The following is a 17,932-nucleotide window of genomic DNA, read 5'->3' as shown; positions in this document are numbered from 1 at the left end:
CTTACTGAAAATAAATCTCATACCTAAATATTTCTTACAGTTGGGAAGTTCAAGTTCATAATCTTTATTTTTCAGCCTTTTCCCCATATATTAAAGTTCGAGTATCCATAAGGTAAGTTCAAACTGAAGAACTACCCAAAGCACTAAACCTCCACTACATTAGGTCTGAGTTCTGCAAGAGTATTACAGAAGATAAATAACACATGCTGCTCATTTGACAGTGACTCCTTAAAGTTCATAAAATGGAGGTGATATTGTAAACATATCCATTTAATATTGAACTCTAAAAGCCCTCTTTTGTAGGTAATGAACTAAATCTGGTCTCATTGTCCAGAAATATATTTCTCCAGCACCATGCACATAGGAAGTTTCAATTGCAATCTCTGTGTTGTCCTTATAGAACTCGGGAGAGAGGAGGATGGGGACGAAACTCGAATTAGTTGGCTCAACCTATGATTGAGCCATCTATAGTCAGTCTCCCTGTCTTCTGCCCTACCAGTCCCAATGGGCTTCAGCCACCACTGCCATACACTTGGATGAATAAGGCCTGTCAGAACACAGTCGCATTCAATAACCAACAAATGATTGCTTTGTGCCTCATCCCTCCATTCAATTCCCATATTAACAAATTAAGGCTTTACAAGGTGGGTAGCCTTGCTCCTACTGCCCACTTCAGGAGTGCTGATGCTTTTACCACCCACAGTAGTAACTGCATGTTATGCAGAACAGGTGGGCAGCATTTTTCCTGCCAAGAGCCACATTTTCTTGGATGTTTTGAATACACAACATCAATCTTTGCTTTTCAGCACTGAAGGTCTCCATACAAAATCTGGATTAAAAGGAAATGTGTCCCTAATATGTGTCCCAATGAACAAATAATTGGAACACATATTAATACAACATAATCAGATGTTTGCTTCAAATTTTCTTTCTAGTCTCCAGGGGGGAAAGCCCTGGAATGCTGGGGCCATGTACTATACACATCTACCACATCTATTTTTACATTGGCCAGGAAGATGAACCTTTTTAAAAAGTCCGTGGGACAAAGATTTACAAAAGCAAATCAAGTCCCCCTGGGGGCACCATGGAATACTTTTGCTACAATCACAGAGTGACTTTCTGAATACCAAAGTTATACTGTAGAGTAAAAATAAATGTAAGTTTTTTTAAGAAGTGTAACCAAGAACATATGTTGCTCTTCACACCATGATACCTAATATACAATGTGCACTATTTTCCACAATCCTTTGTTTTACATATGCTTTCAAAACATTATTGCCAAAGACAGCTCGCAGCAGGAGCACTCCTGACCAGTCTTATTGCTTTATTCTAGATCATATCTATGTCAAGATCCTTAAACAAAGAGATGGTTTCTGTTTGCTTTCTAAGTGTGCGGAAAATAAAGCCCCAAGCAAAGTGCTTTGAGAGAAGCCTTTATTATGAAGTGCAAAGAAATAAATGTAAAAATGCTCTTTTGTAAAGACTTTGAGGAAAGGACAAATGTTTCCCTGAAAGACAAGAATGGTTTCAAAGCGTTTCAGATCACTTAGATAGCAAATCCTTTGGGCAATAAGTAACATTACAGCAGGGTCATTTCAGACTTTCCTGTTTGAAGGCCTGAAGCAGTTTTTGTTCCAATTTTCTCCATTAAAAATAATAATAATTTGCTTTAAGACAAGTTAAAAACTCAAGATGTATTAGGATCTTTTTGTGAGAAATGACGACTAATGTCTCAGATTATTGAACAAAAATGAAGAATGCATTCATAACAGGAAACTTTTATAGCAAATGAACAGCACAACAGTTTTATCACACTGGCCATGTGTTAAATTTAGTTTCTTGCTGGACTGCGAGCGAAGAATTATATATTTAAACAATTAATCAGAAATTACGGAATGCAATGGAAATTTACACACACACACACACAAACACACACACACACACACACACACACACAACCACTGAATGTTTAATGAAAATGTTGGGATACAGTCATTTCCCTGTTCTGTGTTTTGATGAAATATTATTCACTGTAGATAAAAATTGTTTTTATATAGCAGCAGACGCCCCTTTCCCATCTGTTAGAATGCATGCACGTTCCCAGATGCATTTTTGCTCTTCCAAGAACAATAAGGGTTACAGTGCCCACAGATTCATAATATATTTTAAGTTTTCAGCTAATTTATCTTTTACACTTAACTAGTGATCAAAACCAGACATAACTTCTCCATGTAAACCACAAGGGTATTTTATGCATTTGAAGTTATACTGAACTCAGTGGGTGTGTATGAGTGTTTAAAATATAACTTCTCCACAAGTAAAATCTTTGACATTGGTCTCAGAAAACCTTTGATCTTCAACTTCTAAATGTGACATTTGTTTAGGAGTGGCTAAGGACTTTCTATCCTCCTGTTCTCATTTTATGTAGGTTGCTAACACACACACACACACACAAACACACACCATGTTACACACAACTCACAGTAATATTTAAAGGTCAATTTCCCTCAAACTCATCAGCACAAGATCACAATTCCCCAAGCGACTGTAAAAAGGCCACAGATTAATTCAAGGGAAAATGAGAACTCCGTGAAAGCTGTACACAAACGAAGAAAAAGTATGCAGCTGAAACTAGGGGAGATCCACAGAGCACAGTAGTATTAGCAGGGGTAATCAATGTGTGCTGAGCTACAACTGTCATCAGCCTCAGTCAGAATGGCCAATACAGTGGTGCCTCGCTAGACGAATGCCCTGCTAGACGAAAATTCCGCTTAACGAAAGGATTTTCTGTTCGGAGGTTGCCTCGCTACACGACAAGATTTTCTATGGCCACCGCTTCGTCCTGCGCCCCTCCCCTATGGGCGGTTCGCCCTGCCCCTATGGGTGGGTTGCCCTGTTCCTGAGCGTGCCGCCCTAGGCGCCTAAGCGGCTTCCTCCACTGCTAGTTCAACAACATCTAGAGGGCCACAAGAACTATCTGTGGAGTAGAGAATAGTTGCAGATATAAAAGTTAATCTGGGTACTGAAGAAGCGCCACCATGTTATTCATAGAGGACATTTTTCTAATACAACACCACAGATGGCTATTTTCAAAGTGTATTTTTAAAAACTTGTCAGTTTCAATAGTCATTAATTTGCTACACATAATTGACACATGCAAAATTCTAATTTTCATTAGAATAACACCTGTTCTAAAATGATACAGCAAATATCAGATATGGAGCTAGCAATGACACTCCTGATAATTAATGCACTTTTTTCCTGATGTGGAACTTTACCACAATATTTGATAGAGGCTTTCCAAAGGTAACACACCATATGGGGCCGGGGGGGGGGGGAATACAGAGAGAACACATAGGAAATAAGTTACCTTTCTGCACTGCTTGCAAGCTGATAAAGGCACCTGGCTGAATCTTGATTTGGGGGGGGGGGTATGGGGGAGAAGAGAGAGAATAGGATGCTAGCCTAAGCAGGGACAATGAAATTGTTCGCTCTGGTACAGGTGGGAGTGAGGAAAGACACAACAGATTAGGCACGAGTGGTGAGGCATTGATGGCTTACAGTGAGTGCTCAGTATCACCTACTTCACTATCCACCGTGAATCCTCGATTAGTTCCGGGAACCCCTGGAATCTTGCACTGCTGTGGGATTAGGATGGCATGTAACAATACATATGGCTTATTTTGATTCAGCTAGTGCAGGCATCCCCAAACTGCGGCCCTCCAGATGTTTTGGCCTACAACTCCCATGATCCCTAGCTAAGAGGACCAGTGGTCAGGGATGATGGGAATTGTAGTCCAAAACATCTGGAGGGCCGAAGGTTGGGGATGCCTGAGCTAGTGTGTCTCACCTGATCTTCTGCCCGAAAAGTCTGTGGGCCCAAAAAGCTTGGGGCTGAATTGCATTAGGCGTGAGCAATGTAAAACAGGGCTTAATATTGCAACTTAGAGGAAAATAGCCAATATCAGTATCACTTACATCAGTCCTAATTTTTAGAACTTGATTTCAACAAAACACACGAATATACCAGAAAGACAGAACAATGTGTTCCATAGATTTGGGGGGTGGGGGTGGTAAACATTAGAACCTTAGTATCAGTAGTTCCAAATGCAACTATGTGTACTGTTATTTGCAAATATTTTGCTTCTACTATACTTACTTTCTTTATAAGATCTGGCATCTTTGATTTATCTAGAAGGTGGTCTGAGGAGAAGCAACTTTCTATCTCTAAGGTATTTCCTTCACTGACAGCATCATTTCTCAGGGATCTGAAAAGAAAAAGAAAAGACGACTTTTTCATAAGCAGGTGACAAGTCACCAAAAACTAACCCGTTCTATACATATCTCAGACTTACTGTAATTCCTAGACAAGCAGTGACACAGAACACTCAATTGTGTAACAAGAACTCTGAGATCAATGCATTTCCTGTAATAGTAAGAAATTATTAAAGAGAAAACATGAGTGTCTTTTGAAACAGAGGGCTAAACTAGAACTTGTTATTTAAACATTGTAACATACATTAGGTACCTTAGAACATGAACTGCATGATTAAATGTAAAAATAGAAAATAATTAAAATTCTGTCTTTTTTATTTGTTTAAAGGGAAAACTTAATAAATAAAATACTACCCTGTTGTCATGTACTGCCTACTGCCTTAAAGCCATAGTCCTAATTTTTTGTCACACATTGAAATATCACCCTTCTTAATTTACCAGCCAAGTTGTTTCAAACAGGAAGAAGAGCACAAAATTGCTGCTATGGTTTTAAGGGAATTGCAAAGCTCTGTGCTACTTGAGCCAAAATGGTAGCTTCATATTAGCTAAACAGCAGGGAGAACAACATACAATCTTTTGAGTACTGTATTCCGAACTGATCAGTACCAGCTGTCAGATACTCCAAATGCTTGCTCGCTACAGATGAAGGTGGTCCCTAGGTACTTGCAAAGCTTCTAACACATTCAGAACTATGAGACTGGTACAGTGAAGAGTGAAAATGACTGTTAAGGCAGCCTAAGACTGCAGTGTTTCCTGTGGGACATTATAGTGCCCCCCCAAAAGGTCACATTTTTATTTTACCCTACAACGTTAGGACTGTAAACAACATGGGACCACTCATGCCCACCGTTAAAGGGGAAGGGTAGGCTCCTTTTCAGATTTCTTGGGATCCATTAATTTCCTTTTCCAGAGGTGGAGGAAAAAATATTTGTAGATCATTCTTTCTAGTGCCATGTCCATTAGCTATGCAGCAAAATGGTGCCCACTACATTTGAAACAGTGGTGGTTTCACAATATTTGGGGGGTTCCTCAGGCATGCCAAATATTTGTGTGGATTTTTTAAAAAAAGAACAAAAGGAAAGGAAAAGAAAAGAAAGCGCAAAACAGCCTGACAATAACTGAGGTTATCAGAAGGCAACGGAGGTTGAGAGTTTGTTAGAAAAAGAAGAGGAAGTTGCCTTAATTTTTAAAAATAGCAGATTCTCAGTTGGAAGGAACATCAAAGGTCACCTGATCCAGTCCCTTGCCAATGAAGGTAATCCCCTGCAGAAACATCCCTGAAAGAAACCCAGAGTCTGCTTTAAAAACCCCTAATAAAGAAAAGCCCACCACTTTCCAAGACAGCTCAGTAAATTGGGTTGAAATCTACTTTCTTGAAAAGTGAAGGTATTGATTTAGGTCCTACCCTCTGCATCAACAGAGAACAATCAAGTCCCTATGTTATCCTGTAAGCATGCACACATGCACATGTATATGTTCTGAGCTGTGCAGTTCCTAATCCACCCTTCTTGAATGCTCTGAGGTTATCAGTCCACTCTGAAGCTAAAAAAGACTCATCCCCCCTGCAATTCCCTGTGTAGCCTCCAAACTAGTGCTTACTATTATTAATATATATAATTCACTAAACAGATACATAATTATTGCTCAGTCAGAATCAGTATGCAACCATTGCACTGATTTACCTCTGAATTTATACCAATTGTGGCCTACCCAGACTGAAATGCTCTGTTTTTTTACTACTAGGAACCGGATCTATTTGTGGGGGGGCAGGGGTTCTTAAATGCCTAAAGGGCACCAATTGCCATATTAAAGGCATAGCAGTGTAGGCAAATAAAATGTGTGTTGATGCAAAGCGGAAGCCTTGACAAAGTGTGTCTTTGACAATGCTATGTAACAGTGAGGCAAGGGAAAGGAGACAGATCCAAGACCACTGACTGATTTGCTCCCCCACTCCTCAAACAAGTGTTTACAGTACTTATCACATCCTGGGTAGCATGTGTAGAGTGCAGAACTGCCTGCAGTGTCCCAGACATTAAGTGGAGGTTCTCTTCTACTTCTCCCTACAACCACCTTTTCTGCTGGTCATGAAACCAGTCTGCATCCTTGGAAATAAAGGGACAAGTTCCACACACTTCTGAAAAGTGCCAGTATGATCAAGCACAGTGTAACTGTTAAAAATGAACACCATAAATACTTCTATAAAAACATTGTGGCCCAATGTTATATACCATGTTTAGAATGTAAGATTTCTTAGTGTGTTTTTGACCAGTATGAGCAACAGAAGTAAAACCCCACACATACATTAAGTAGAATAGAAACATTGCCACCCCTCCACCTCTTTCTCCATTTTCTTCCTAATGTAACACTAATGTCTCAACAAATGAAACTGATCTGTAGAAAATGTAACTTGAAAAAAGAGACATTGCACATACTTTCGTAAACCAAGAAATCTTTAGTAAAAATTACGTTAAAATAAAGATAGAAACCCACAAACTCCATAGGCGCCAGCTCCCTGGCGCCCTCGGTGTCTGAGCACCCACAAATTTCGGCACCCGGGCCATGCACGCTGTATGGCACCCATGACCCCAGGCACCCACGGTCGTGGGGCCAAGCTGGCACTCCTGACAAACTGTGTGTGGCTTTGGCAGAGACGGTCATTATTTGGGGTCCTTACTCACACACCTCTCCCTGAAGTTCGGCGAAATACATAGAGGGCTTGGGAAGCTATGAGATCTATTTTCTCACTGCTTAACATGAAGAAGGATTTCCTTTCCCTCTTCTGTGAATGTCATAGAACTTGGGAGAGATTTAGGTTGAACAATTCTTTCAAATATTCATGTTTTAATTTATATACATGGCAGCAAAGGAGGAGGAAATGGTTTAAAGAGGAACTTGACTTCCTGTTGTATTACCGAAGACACTCACCTCTCTAAAACCAAATACACAAGTGCTTGGTCCGTAAAACTTGCATTCAATGAATACAACAGATCGTGCAGAATGCCAATGTGATGTAACTTTCAAAACCATTAACAACTTCAAAAAGGGATGTCCATGTGAATAACCATATATATTCTGATACCATTACTCAAAACGGCTTCATTAAAAGCAGGGGAAATCTGCTAAGACTACAATCTGAGTAATTCTGTAAAGCAGTTTCAGGCTTCATAACTGTTTGCACTGCGACTTGAAGAATGGCTTCCGATACTGCGAAACACAGGGTGGACAGGAAGCGCAAGTGTCTCCGTAGTGTCAGAAATAGAACTCCTACACCTTCCTCCAGGATAAAAGGTAAAAGTTGTATTTCAGATGATACAAAGAATTGCAGGGAACAGGAAGGGCACGGCATTTGTGCTTCCTGTCTCCACCACGTTCTCTAATGAACAAAGCTGCTTGAAAGGAGCTATGCATAAATGCTAGTATGTACTCTTCTATTAGTGACCCTAATTCTACTACCTTACTGCTGATGTAAGAGAAGTGTGTTTAAAATTGATGCATATTTCATACACAAGGAAAGAGCCAGAGCACAGTGGTAGAACATATGTTTAGTATGCAAAAGGTCCTAGGTTCAATCCCTGGCATCTTCAAGTAGAGCAGAAATCCTGTCAGAAACTCTGGAGAGCTGCTGCCAGTCAGTGTAGACAATACTGAAGTAGATGGACCATTGTTACAATTCAATATAAAACAGCTTCCCTTGTCTGTATGCTTAAAAGGCTTAGCTTAGTAGCAGCCTGACAAAAAATACACAAACATATTTTAAAATTAGTTGTAAGAATCAGTATACAGGTGGCAACGGTTTAGGCACATCCAATTGTCAAGCAATTGCTGATGTGTGAGCCCTTCTAGACCCAGAAGGGGGGGGGCATAACAGGGACATGGCATAAGGGGCAAGGGTGCTTGTGCAAGCTCCACTGAAGCATGTAGGGGCTGGGAACGGAACCCCCATGCAAAATTGTCGCTGCTTCTGTGCGTGTGTGTATGTGTATATACATGCTGCATCCAGTGCGAGTCCTAATGAATTAATGAACATTACTAACTTAGGCCCATCCATTTCAATGGGCCTACTCTGTGTAGGACTTATCTGGATACAGCCCATGTATGTGTGAAACATCTGTCTTTGGTTACTCACATCCTGGCCACATCCAGATGAGGCGCCTGTAAGACTCTTTACACAGATCTACCATTATCAGTAGCTTCAATTAGTATTCCTATTTTATCCTTCTAAAAACTCCATAAGGAAGTTTAGAATAAATCAAGAGTATAGAATCTGGTCTTCTGAATGCTGTTGAACTACAGCCTCCCATCACCACCAGCCAGCATGGCCAATGGTAAGGGAGTTGTAATCCAGCAACATCCGGAGGGCCAAAGGTTCCCCATCCCTGTATTAAGGAATACTAACTTGCTCAAGGTCATTTATAAAGCTTGAAAAAGAATTTAAACTCAAGTCTTCCCTATTCAAATTCAACACTATATACATCAGTGTTGGGGAACCTCTGGCACTCCCAGATGTTATTGAACTAAAACTCATGAAAGATGACCATCATTGTCACTGAGCTGAAAACACTCAGCACCAACACTGCTGCTCTACAGGAGATCAGACTCACTTCGAATGGCAGCCACCGAGAGAAGAATGACACCTTTTTCTGGCAAAGAGGGCAGCCAAAACCATGCATTCACAGCACAGGTTTTGCAGTGAGGCTGGGAGAGCACAGAAAGAAGAAACATCATGGTGCACCTGCATCACTCCATCCAGACACCTTCATCTGCCCCAGCTGCAACAAAACATGTCTCTCCTGTTTCGGTCTCTACAACCACAGCAGACATTGTAATTCTCCAGTGGTTTGACTTCATGCTTAAATGCACACTCTCCCACTGTCTCAGACAATTGCCAACCCCCAACAACTCCTGTCATCCCTGGCCACTGGCTATGCTTGTAGGTGCTGATGGAGTTGTAGTTCAGCAACATCTGGAGAGCTGGAGGTTCCTTTCACCCGATCTACATCCTCATACTGCCCTATGCACTCTTCTTGGACACTACCATAATGAGCTATAGCGTCCTATGATTCTGGTGGCCTGAAGTGAACCATATGACACAAAATAGGTTTAATGTCAGGCAAACCAGAATTAGACTGAAAAGGACAAACGTAGCAATTAACATGGTATTTCAAAAAGTTCAAACTAAAAAAATGTAAAAGCTTTTGCTAAAGGGAAATTTAGTGATATAACGCAAAAGAATTGTTCTAGCACAAGGTAAACATGATATAATTCACAGAACAAGGTATGTTGAACAGTTATGCAAAACACATGAGGGCAATTATGTGATAATCAGAAAACAAGATGACCAAGTTGGTCATAATGCCTTTCTGAAGCTCCGGAGACCTTTTTGTGATCCTGCTTCATTCATTCATTCTCTCTGTGTGTGTGTGTGTGTGTGTGCATGTGTGTAGGCTACATATAGCCCTCATTTTCTTATTCTGGCCTCTTTACTAGAACTGAAAGAAGCTTGTAAAGAAACATGCTTTGTAATAAGCTGTCACCCGCTAGCAATTCCTCTTCTGTAAGGGGTTTTCCTGAAAGTGTAAATCAGTGTGAATCAGTTCTGTCATGTGAGAATCACTGTGAACAAGCAGTCCCGAGATTAAACCTCACATCTGCTGCCTCTTCATAGCCATCTCAAAAATCCCCATCATCATTCTGAAATCAACCTTTAGAATGCATTTCATAATTAGAGCACTCCTTACAATGCAACCCAGCCTCTGACCACGGCCTTTTCTGCACATTACATGCATGGTTATGTGCTATTTCTAGATGCCTGGGAAGCAACAGAGGCATAAGGTGATAATGAGCCAGTTCTGATGCCACCCTTTGCAGCTTCTTCTCTGCAAGAGAGTGTGAGAGAGTAATCACATCTTTCCACCTAAAAGCATCTTTGGACTGTCCTTAGTTCATGCGCTTGCATTTGATTTCTCCTACTTCCATAACTCTAATGGTCAAAAGACAAATGATGATGCATGTGTCATTAGAAACTATACTGGGTTATAAAATTTAACAATAGGCAGCGGGGGCAGGATAGGGATGGTTTTCATCAGGTCTGCAGCATGTGGAGGAGTTTCACTCTTTCCACCATCAAAGCCACAGTGAAAATCACCTACTCCCAAGCTGCTATTAGTCTTAAAGTTCCCAGTGGCACCTATAATTAATAATAGTAGGTGTGGGTGCAATTTTATTTTTATTTTTCAGAACTGAAGCTGAGGAAGGAACAGTGAAATTTCTCCTCTTGGCTTGCTGCAATCCGGGGGGGGGGGAATCGGTGGGGGTGGGCACACCAATTATTACCTTTTTAAAAAGTTGATATGGTTTCTAATGACACATTTAGTTGCAAACAGTCGGTTTCTATCTTCCTCTTTTCTTTTTTTGTAGAGGAAATACTGCAGCATATAGTGATATCCTGCAGAATCTCAGCACCGTCTCCCTGCCCCCACCTCAAAGCAGTAAACACAATTAAGAACATTATTTAACAGTTACAAAATTCAAAGCCAAGAATTTTTACTAATTAATAATTGGAATATTATTCAAATCATCCAATGATCAGAATGTTTTACAAATGTAATTCTGTGGGTTCATTAACTTTTCAGCAATGTGGCTTGAGTTTGAGGAATGACTGGCAGGTGCAAGAGGGGAAAGTGCTTGAGGTGGAAGGGTGTAAAAATCTGTGGAACCTCTGGAGGGAATACTCGTGGTACCCTGTCTGAAAACCACTCCTCTAAAATACTGACAACATGATACTACATCTGAAACACAGGAATGAAACTCTAGAATATTTAAGTGCTGTAGGGTACGAAAGGGAGGCATAAAATATGCTGGGGGGGCATGTTACTTGATAAGCATGTTATTTGAGGTGCCTTTTTGCTCAATTAAATAAGTGCAGAAATAAAACCACACAGTTTCTGTTATGATTATTTTCTTTTTTTAAAAACCGTAAAAATCCCTTAGTCTATAGAGTAAGAGAGTTTGCATATACTCATATTCTGGGATGCCCACAATCACCGCACCGCACCTAACTGAAACTAAATGTGTTCAGCTGTAAAGACTGTTTAAAAACTTCTTAGGAATATATTTTAGCTCACAATTGAACACTGAAACATTAACAGTGAATAGCACTTCATTCAGCTAGAAGGCAAACAATCCCACGGTCAGTATTATTTAAGAGAAGCGTCACTAACCTGCGTATCAAACAGCGACCCAAAAGCCATTTCAAGTATGTCAAACACCACCTAAAATCTCTGGGACTTCATCAATGTACTTGCACCTTTCTCTGTTGGTCGACAATATATCCCAGAATTGATCACTATGTTTTATAGTGTATGCAAAGAAACATAACATGTATAGGTACTCTGTATGTGGTGACCTGTAGTGAGAAAGTATGTGCCTGCAGTATAAGAAGAAGGAAAACAATAGTTGGGCTTGTGGAGCACATGGTGTCCCCGCACTAAGTGAGGATGAGCTTAGAAGAAACTCATGTTGATCTCTCCCAGGTGGGGTGGGTCTGGGCTCACCTGGGCTGGAGTGCCCAGGCAGGAGGGGACGGACTGGCCAGTACTGAAACACATTTTGCACATCTACTAATTATTGCACTGGATTATCCTGAGATAGGGGGCAGGTTCATATGCTTAACACCATTTGATCATGAGAAAAGAAAAGAGCGATTTTATCCACCACCACATATACTGTATGTCCTGAAAAATAAGCTCACATAAAAGCATGCTACCTACTACACTCAGTAATGGTCCAATTAAGAATTCCATCTGATCTCTTGCTCTGTCTCTCTCCTCACATTTGATCATTGGGGGGGGGGGAGACTGAGGATTTATCCTTAGATCCATCAATATTATTACAATTCACAATGACTGATTAATTGTAAAGTTGTTCCTAACTTAGTACAGTTTAAACAAAAACAAAAAATCCTTCCAGTAGCACCTTAGAGACCAACTAAGTTTGTCATTGGTATGAGCTTTCGTGTGCATGGACACTTTTTCAGATACACTGAAACACCAGTGTATCTGAAGTCACCAGAGTCACCAGATCCCCACATATAGTGAGAGGGTGGGGAGGGGCAACACTCAGAAGGGTGGTGGGAAACTGGACTGTTTATGACTGCATTTGGTCTTACAGGAAGAATTTATGACTGTTTTCGACTGCAATTGGTCCCACAGGAAAAGCAAGGGGTGGCTAAAGATAGCTTTATCATGTACAGTATAATGAGATAAGAATCCAATGTCTTTATTCAGACCAGGTTTCTCCATGGTTTTAAGTTTGGTGATAAATTGCAGTTCAGCAACGTCTCTTTCCAGTCTATTTCTGAAATTCTTTTGTAATAAGACAGCTACTTTGAGATCTTGTATAGAATGTCCTGGGAGATTGTAGTGTTCTCCTACTGGTTTCTCTGTCTTGTGATTCCTGATGTCAGATTTATGTCCATTTATCCTTTGGCGTAGGGTTTGGCCTGTTTGTCCAATATAGAGAGCTGAAGGGCACTGTTGGCATTTGATGGCATACACAATGTTAGAAGATGAGCAATTAAATAGTCCTAAGATGGTATGTTTGATGTTGTTGGGGCCAGTAATGGTGTTGTCCGAGTGTATGTGGCAGCAGAGTTAGCATCTGGGTTTATTGCAGGCTCTGGTACCAGTGTCCATGTTAAGTCTGGTGGTTGTATTATTGTGGGTGAGGAGTTGTTTAAGATTAGGTGGCTGTCTGTCGGCAATGTAGCTCGTTTATTTAAAACTGTCCCCATGTATGTACGTCAAGAGCGAAGGGGACAATAGAGGACGAGATGGTTGGACATTGTTCTCGAAGCTACGAACATGAGTCTGACCAAACTGTGGGAGGCAGTGGAAGACAGGAGTGCCTGGCGTGCTCTGGTCCGTAGGGTCACGAAGAGTTGGACACGACTAAACGACTAAACAATACAACAGTCACCAGAGATGACTGTATCAAGTCAGTAGCAACACAGTAGAATTGGCATCCATTTCAGTGACACTTTTCCAAGATGGAAAAATAGAGTTTCTAAGTCTTCAACTGTCAGCTTACAAATAAGCTGCAACAAAAATCAAAATACCAATGCCAGCACATATTAATTCAATGATTACATTATTATATGCTATACATTGCATATAGTGAATAAAACCATATCAAACAATCCTGATTCCAGCACTGCAAAAAATGGGGGGGGGGGGGAGGCAGAGATGCATGTAGTACTTGTACAAGGGAATAAGGAGAAACCATACAATTCTGGGTGTGTGGAGAGGACTTAGCAGAAACTGTGCTGTGCTCCACAAATAAAGACTAAAAGCTTTTTATCACATCATGCAATTTGTCAGAATTCGTAATCAGGACTGCTGAAAATAGCAGGAAGTCCTAGCTAAATTCTTAGGGCATGCAAGTTCTGCTAATGAATTTGCACTTACAACTGAGCCTCCAGTAATCTTAAGGTTTTTGCATATGCCAGATGAAAATTAGCACTAGCTGCAGCCTCTTCAGCAAAATGTCAAAATTAGACATTTTATTTCCACCTAGCTGTTTGGCTACAAGCAATCGGATTTGTGATAAAATGCTCTGCTTAAAGACTAAAATTGCATGCGCTCTCTTTTGTTTATCAAGCTTCTTATTAACACAGGCAGTTTACCCATCATAGCTACATGTTTTATATTGCACATAACCAAAAAGGTAACAGCTGTCAAACTACATAGCCTCTAGTGTCAAAGTATTGCCCACCTTAGTTTATTCTATTCCCCTCTCTTTTGTGATAGCAGCCTATTTACATTTTTGGCATAAAAATTCATATTGGAACCAGATTGCTACAACTACCTCTTCTTCTTTTTTTCTTAATGGAAAACTGCAGCATCTGAGATTTTGATTAGGCCACCACTGTCTCTTGTGCTTACTCCCACAATGATAACACATTGATAACTTCTACCTATGTGGGTTACTGTGGAAACAGGGTTAGCCAGGCAAGCAATGCACCTCAGTAGTCTGAGCATACCCTCCACCTTTACTCCTTCTTTCTTCTTTGGCGATCACTCATAGCCGAATAAGATTGTCTTCCATGAATATGGTATTAGTGATGTGTCCATAAGTGACTGTGGAGGCCAGTGCTGGATCCACATGTCCTTCCACAGTGGGGACATACAGTAGGTTTCCGGGCGGAAGATGATCATGGTGAGGATTTGCCAAATGCACTGGCAGAGGAAGAGGGGTGTGGGGGGAGCGCACTGTCCCCGACAGCGCAATCCAGGTGGGGTGCCATTGCGGCTGCCCCCTCACCCGTGCTGGGTGCCACGCCCCCAGGATGCGCGCACACACACACACACACCCGGGACGCGCGCCAGCCCCAGCCCTGCCTGCTCCCCCCCCCCGGTGCCGGAGCATGAAGCTCCGCCACTGGCCAAACGTGCCTTCCTCTTCGCTCAATTCTCCCTTTCGTCCTGAGTTTGTGCATCTTCAAAGTCCATGACGCTTTTGGTAGAGGCTATTTTCCAATTGGAGCACTCACAGGCCATTATTTCCCAATTATCCATGCTTATACTGCATTTTTGTTACTAGGTATGTTGGAACAACCCGCATGGGCTTAAATATTCTGTTACTGGTGAAGAAACAATAGTGGGAGAAGCAGCCGCCACACTGGTGAAAGAACACTGAAAATGGAACACCTTCAGATCCAACACTCATTTTGTCTCCCCATTCTTAATGCTAGTTTCACAAAAGGAGTCACTACCAGCAACTGTACATTTCTTCCCGTGACTGCATTAGAAGCAGGGTGAGAGGCTATGCATTATCTGCCCATTAAGGCTAGAGGCTGGTTTTCTCTCTTTGTTCTATGGAGGAGAAAAGCCCCATTTCTGAGCTTGCTTCTGATCATGGATGGATCTAGACCGATTCTATGTGCTTGACTTTGTTTCGTTCTAGGGCTGTTGTTGTGTTTGGACTGTAAACCTGCCTGCACCGGTGAGAGACTTTAATCTACTGGGAAGCATGACATTATCCACATATACAGGTTTCTTATAGAAAAAAAATTCCTTCTTTCTTTACACATTAAATTATTTACTGTTAAACAAAGCAATCTTTCCTTGCTCCACCTGGAAACAGCACAGGTAGAGGAAAGACAGAATCTTCGCTCCCTGATGCGGGTATTGTTGTGAGGTATTCCTATCCTATGGGATGAAATGGAGGTAGGGTCTCACCTGCTCTTCTTAGCCCCCCCCCACCCTCCCAATCAGTTGTGCTTCCATTCACTGCCTGGTGTTGAAATCTGGGCATCTCCCCCCCCCCGGGTGTCCTATTCCTCTCCTCACTTTCCTGCCTTGCAGATCTTCCTATGCACCCTCCTTCCTGTAGTCCTGGGACCCCCCTTCACCCAAATGCACGAAGACTGGGTGTGGGAGCTCATCAGATCCAAGAAGAGGGTACCATGCAGAGCTTGGGAGTGACAGGAGCCACCTCACTCTGGCCAGGAGACCGGCAGGAAAAGGCCTTTTGAGTTCAATGTCAGTTCAAGGCCATGGAAAAGACTGTGGGGGTGGAGAGGGGGAGAAAATAGCATTTCCTCTGTAAAATGATTCCTCCTTCCCACATTAATTTCCTCTCCTCTCTAGGAACTGAGTCAGCTTATTTTTAACCCTTGGAAGGCTAAGCTGCAGAGGAGAAAGCTTACACTGCACCCATATGGATGGTGGTTTGGCCTAGGGGGCAGCTGGTGTGTGGTCTGCAGCAAGGAGGGGTCACTGACATTTGCCTCCCCTGTAATGAAAATAGAAGGGCTGCATTTCAATCAATGTGAAATGCAAGACTGACTTCTCCTCTGAATCCTCCGCCTATGGCCAATTGACTTAAGGGACGAGCAACCACAAATATCATCTAATGGCAGTAGCCATTTTGGCTTTTTTTACAAATCATATTTACATGGTAAACAATTCTTCTGCTGATCAACTTCACAAAAACTGAGATATCTCATGTCCTCAAGGTCTGAGGTTTAACCAACTCATGAGGGCTTTTAAAAAAGTTCTGTCTCGGAGACTTCCGGTCTGCCGCGCTGGAATGGAGGCGCAGAAACCTCGCGCTGCGAGGTTTCTGGCATCGCGGAGGGGGGGGGAAATCCGCGGGGGCACGCGGATCCCCGTAAATACCCCTGGTTGAGCGTCCAGGGGGCAAATTTTGCCTGGCAGAGCTCCAGAAGCGACTCCTCAGCTGCCCAGGAAGCCCGCAAGAGCTCCTGAGAGCCAGCCGAGTGGCAGTCGCGGGAGCCATTTTAGGCATACCATCGTTACCTCCAAGAAGCGAAGCTCCGAGCCTCCAACCTGCAGGCGGTGGATTCTTCCTGAAAAAGTTACGATCTGGACGAAGTAAGTTGAAACCAATCAATTTGGAACAAGAATTTGGCAGTGGGAGGCGGAGATTAAAAAGGGAAGTCATCTCCCCCCGATTGAGTAATTAAAGATCGCAGCAAGCTAGAAAACCCAGAAATGCTGTAAAAAGAACTTTTTCCTGAGGCAGAGTAAAGGAAAAAGTAAGTGGTGTATTTATCTCTGCAAAAGACTGAGATCTAGTATTGAGAAAAGCCCCCTGCGAGCCTGGAGTCGGGTCAAAGGAAAGATCAGCCAGTCTGCTGAATGACGTCACAATACAAAGGAATGTGTCTGGCTGAATGTGAGAGACTGAGAGCTGTAAACAGTGAAAGAGGACTTGTTTTGCCTTGAGGCTGCTCAGTATTGACTCTGAGGAAAAGAAGGAGTAAAGAGAGAGATTTTGACCAAGTGGGACTAGATTCCTGGCTTTTTGCTTGTTTGTTCACTTTTCATTTTTATTGGATCAAAACATCAACTCCACTGCCTGTCTGCACAAAGATGGAGGAGATTTTAGACAAAGGACTAGGAGAGAAGGTTTCAGAGAGTGGACAGGAAGTCACACAGTGGGACTTAATATTGGCAACAATTTTGGATCTTACTAAGCAAGTGAGTATCTCCAAGCTTGATGTAAATTTCCTGAGAGAAGAGACTGTCGAGACATTTGTTTCTGACTTTAAAACACAGGAACTAACAGAAATAGAAGATCAGGAGAAGGGAGAAGAAAAAAGATTGGAAGACCAGGACCGTGCTGGAGTGACGCATGTAAAAAACCTAGAAGAGGAGAAAGATAATATTGAAGGACAATATGCTGAACCAATGGACTTATTTCCTGAAAAGAACACTGTTCTACTGGTGGGAGGGGTGGAACAGGGAGGAAAAGTAGGAGAAAACACTGTTTCACTGGTGAGAGAAGTGAAACAGGAGAGGGTAAAAGCAAAAAAGCACCCCAAAAAAGAGGCTGGGAAAATCAGTGCCCCGGTGAGAGAGGGGAGGATGCAAACAGTTGGGGGGCAGAAAGATGATGAAAAGGTGCAAAGATATAAAGTGATGGGATTACAGAAGAGGGGGGCAAGAGTTCGGCAAAAGTTGGTATGGGACAGACTAGGGGTGGGTTGAGGGGTTCTGGATTATTTGGTATTGTCTGAAATAATATGGTCTGATCTCGGAATGTATTAAGGATTGTATGAAGAACCTGGCTGATACATCTGGAGACTTCGATTTCAGGGAAGGGGGGGCGGGAACTTTGTTGTGTGGGTGGA

The 17,932-nt window shown here is 42.1% G+C and overlaps 1 protein-coding gene across 3 annotated transcripts in view; it reads right to left on the bottom strand.

Moving 5' to 3' along the window:
- RFTN1 (raftlin, lipid raft linker 1) overlaps positions 1-17,932 on the bottom strand; it is a 109,086-nt gene that overhangs the window by 53,668 nt on the left and 37,486 nt on the right. For all 3 annotated transcript variants that reach the window (XM_035128881.3, XM_035128883.3, XM_060280688.2), the window contains exon 4: positions 4,160-4,268. In XM_035128881.3, the coding sequence (XP_034984772.1) occupies positions 4,160-4,268 (109 nt within the window). The remainder of the gene's footprint in view (positions 1-4,159; positions 4,269-17,932) is intronic.

This window comes from Zootoca vivipara, chromosome 11, assembly GCF_965207765.1.
Source record: "Zootoca vivipara chromosome 11, rZooViv2.hap1.1, whole genome shotgun sequence".
NCBI classification, from domain to species: domain Eukaryota; kingdom Metazoa; phylum Chordata; class Lepidosauria; order Squamata; family Lacertidae; genus Zootoca; species Zootoca vivipara.
This window is presented reverse-complemented; position numbering and strand designations above follow the sequence as displayed.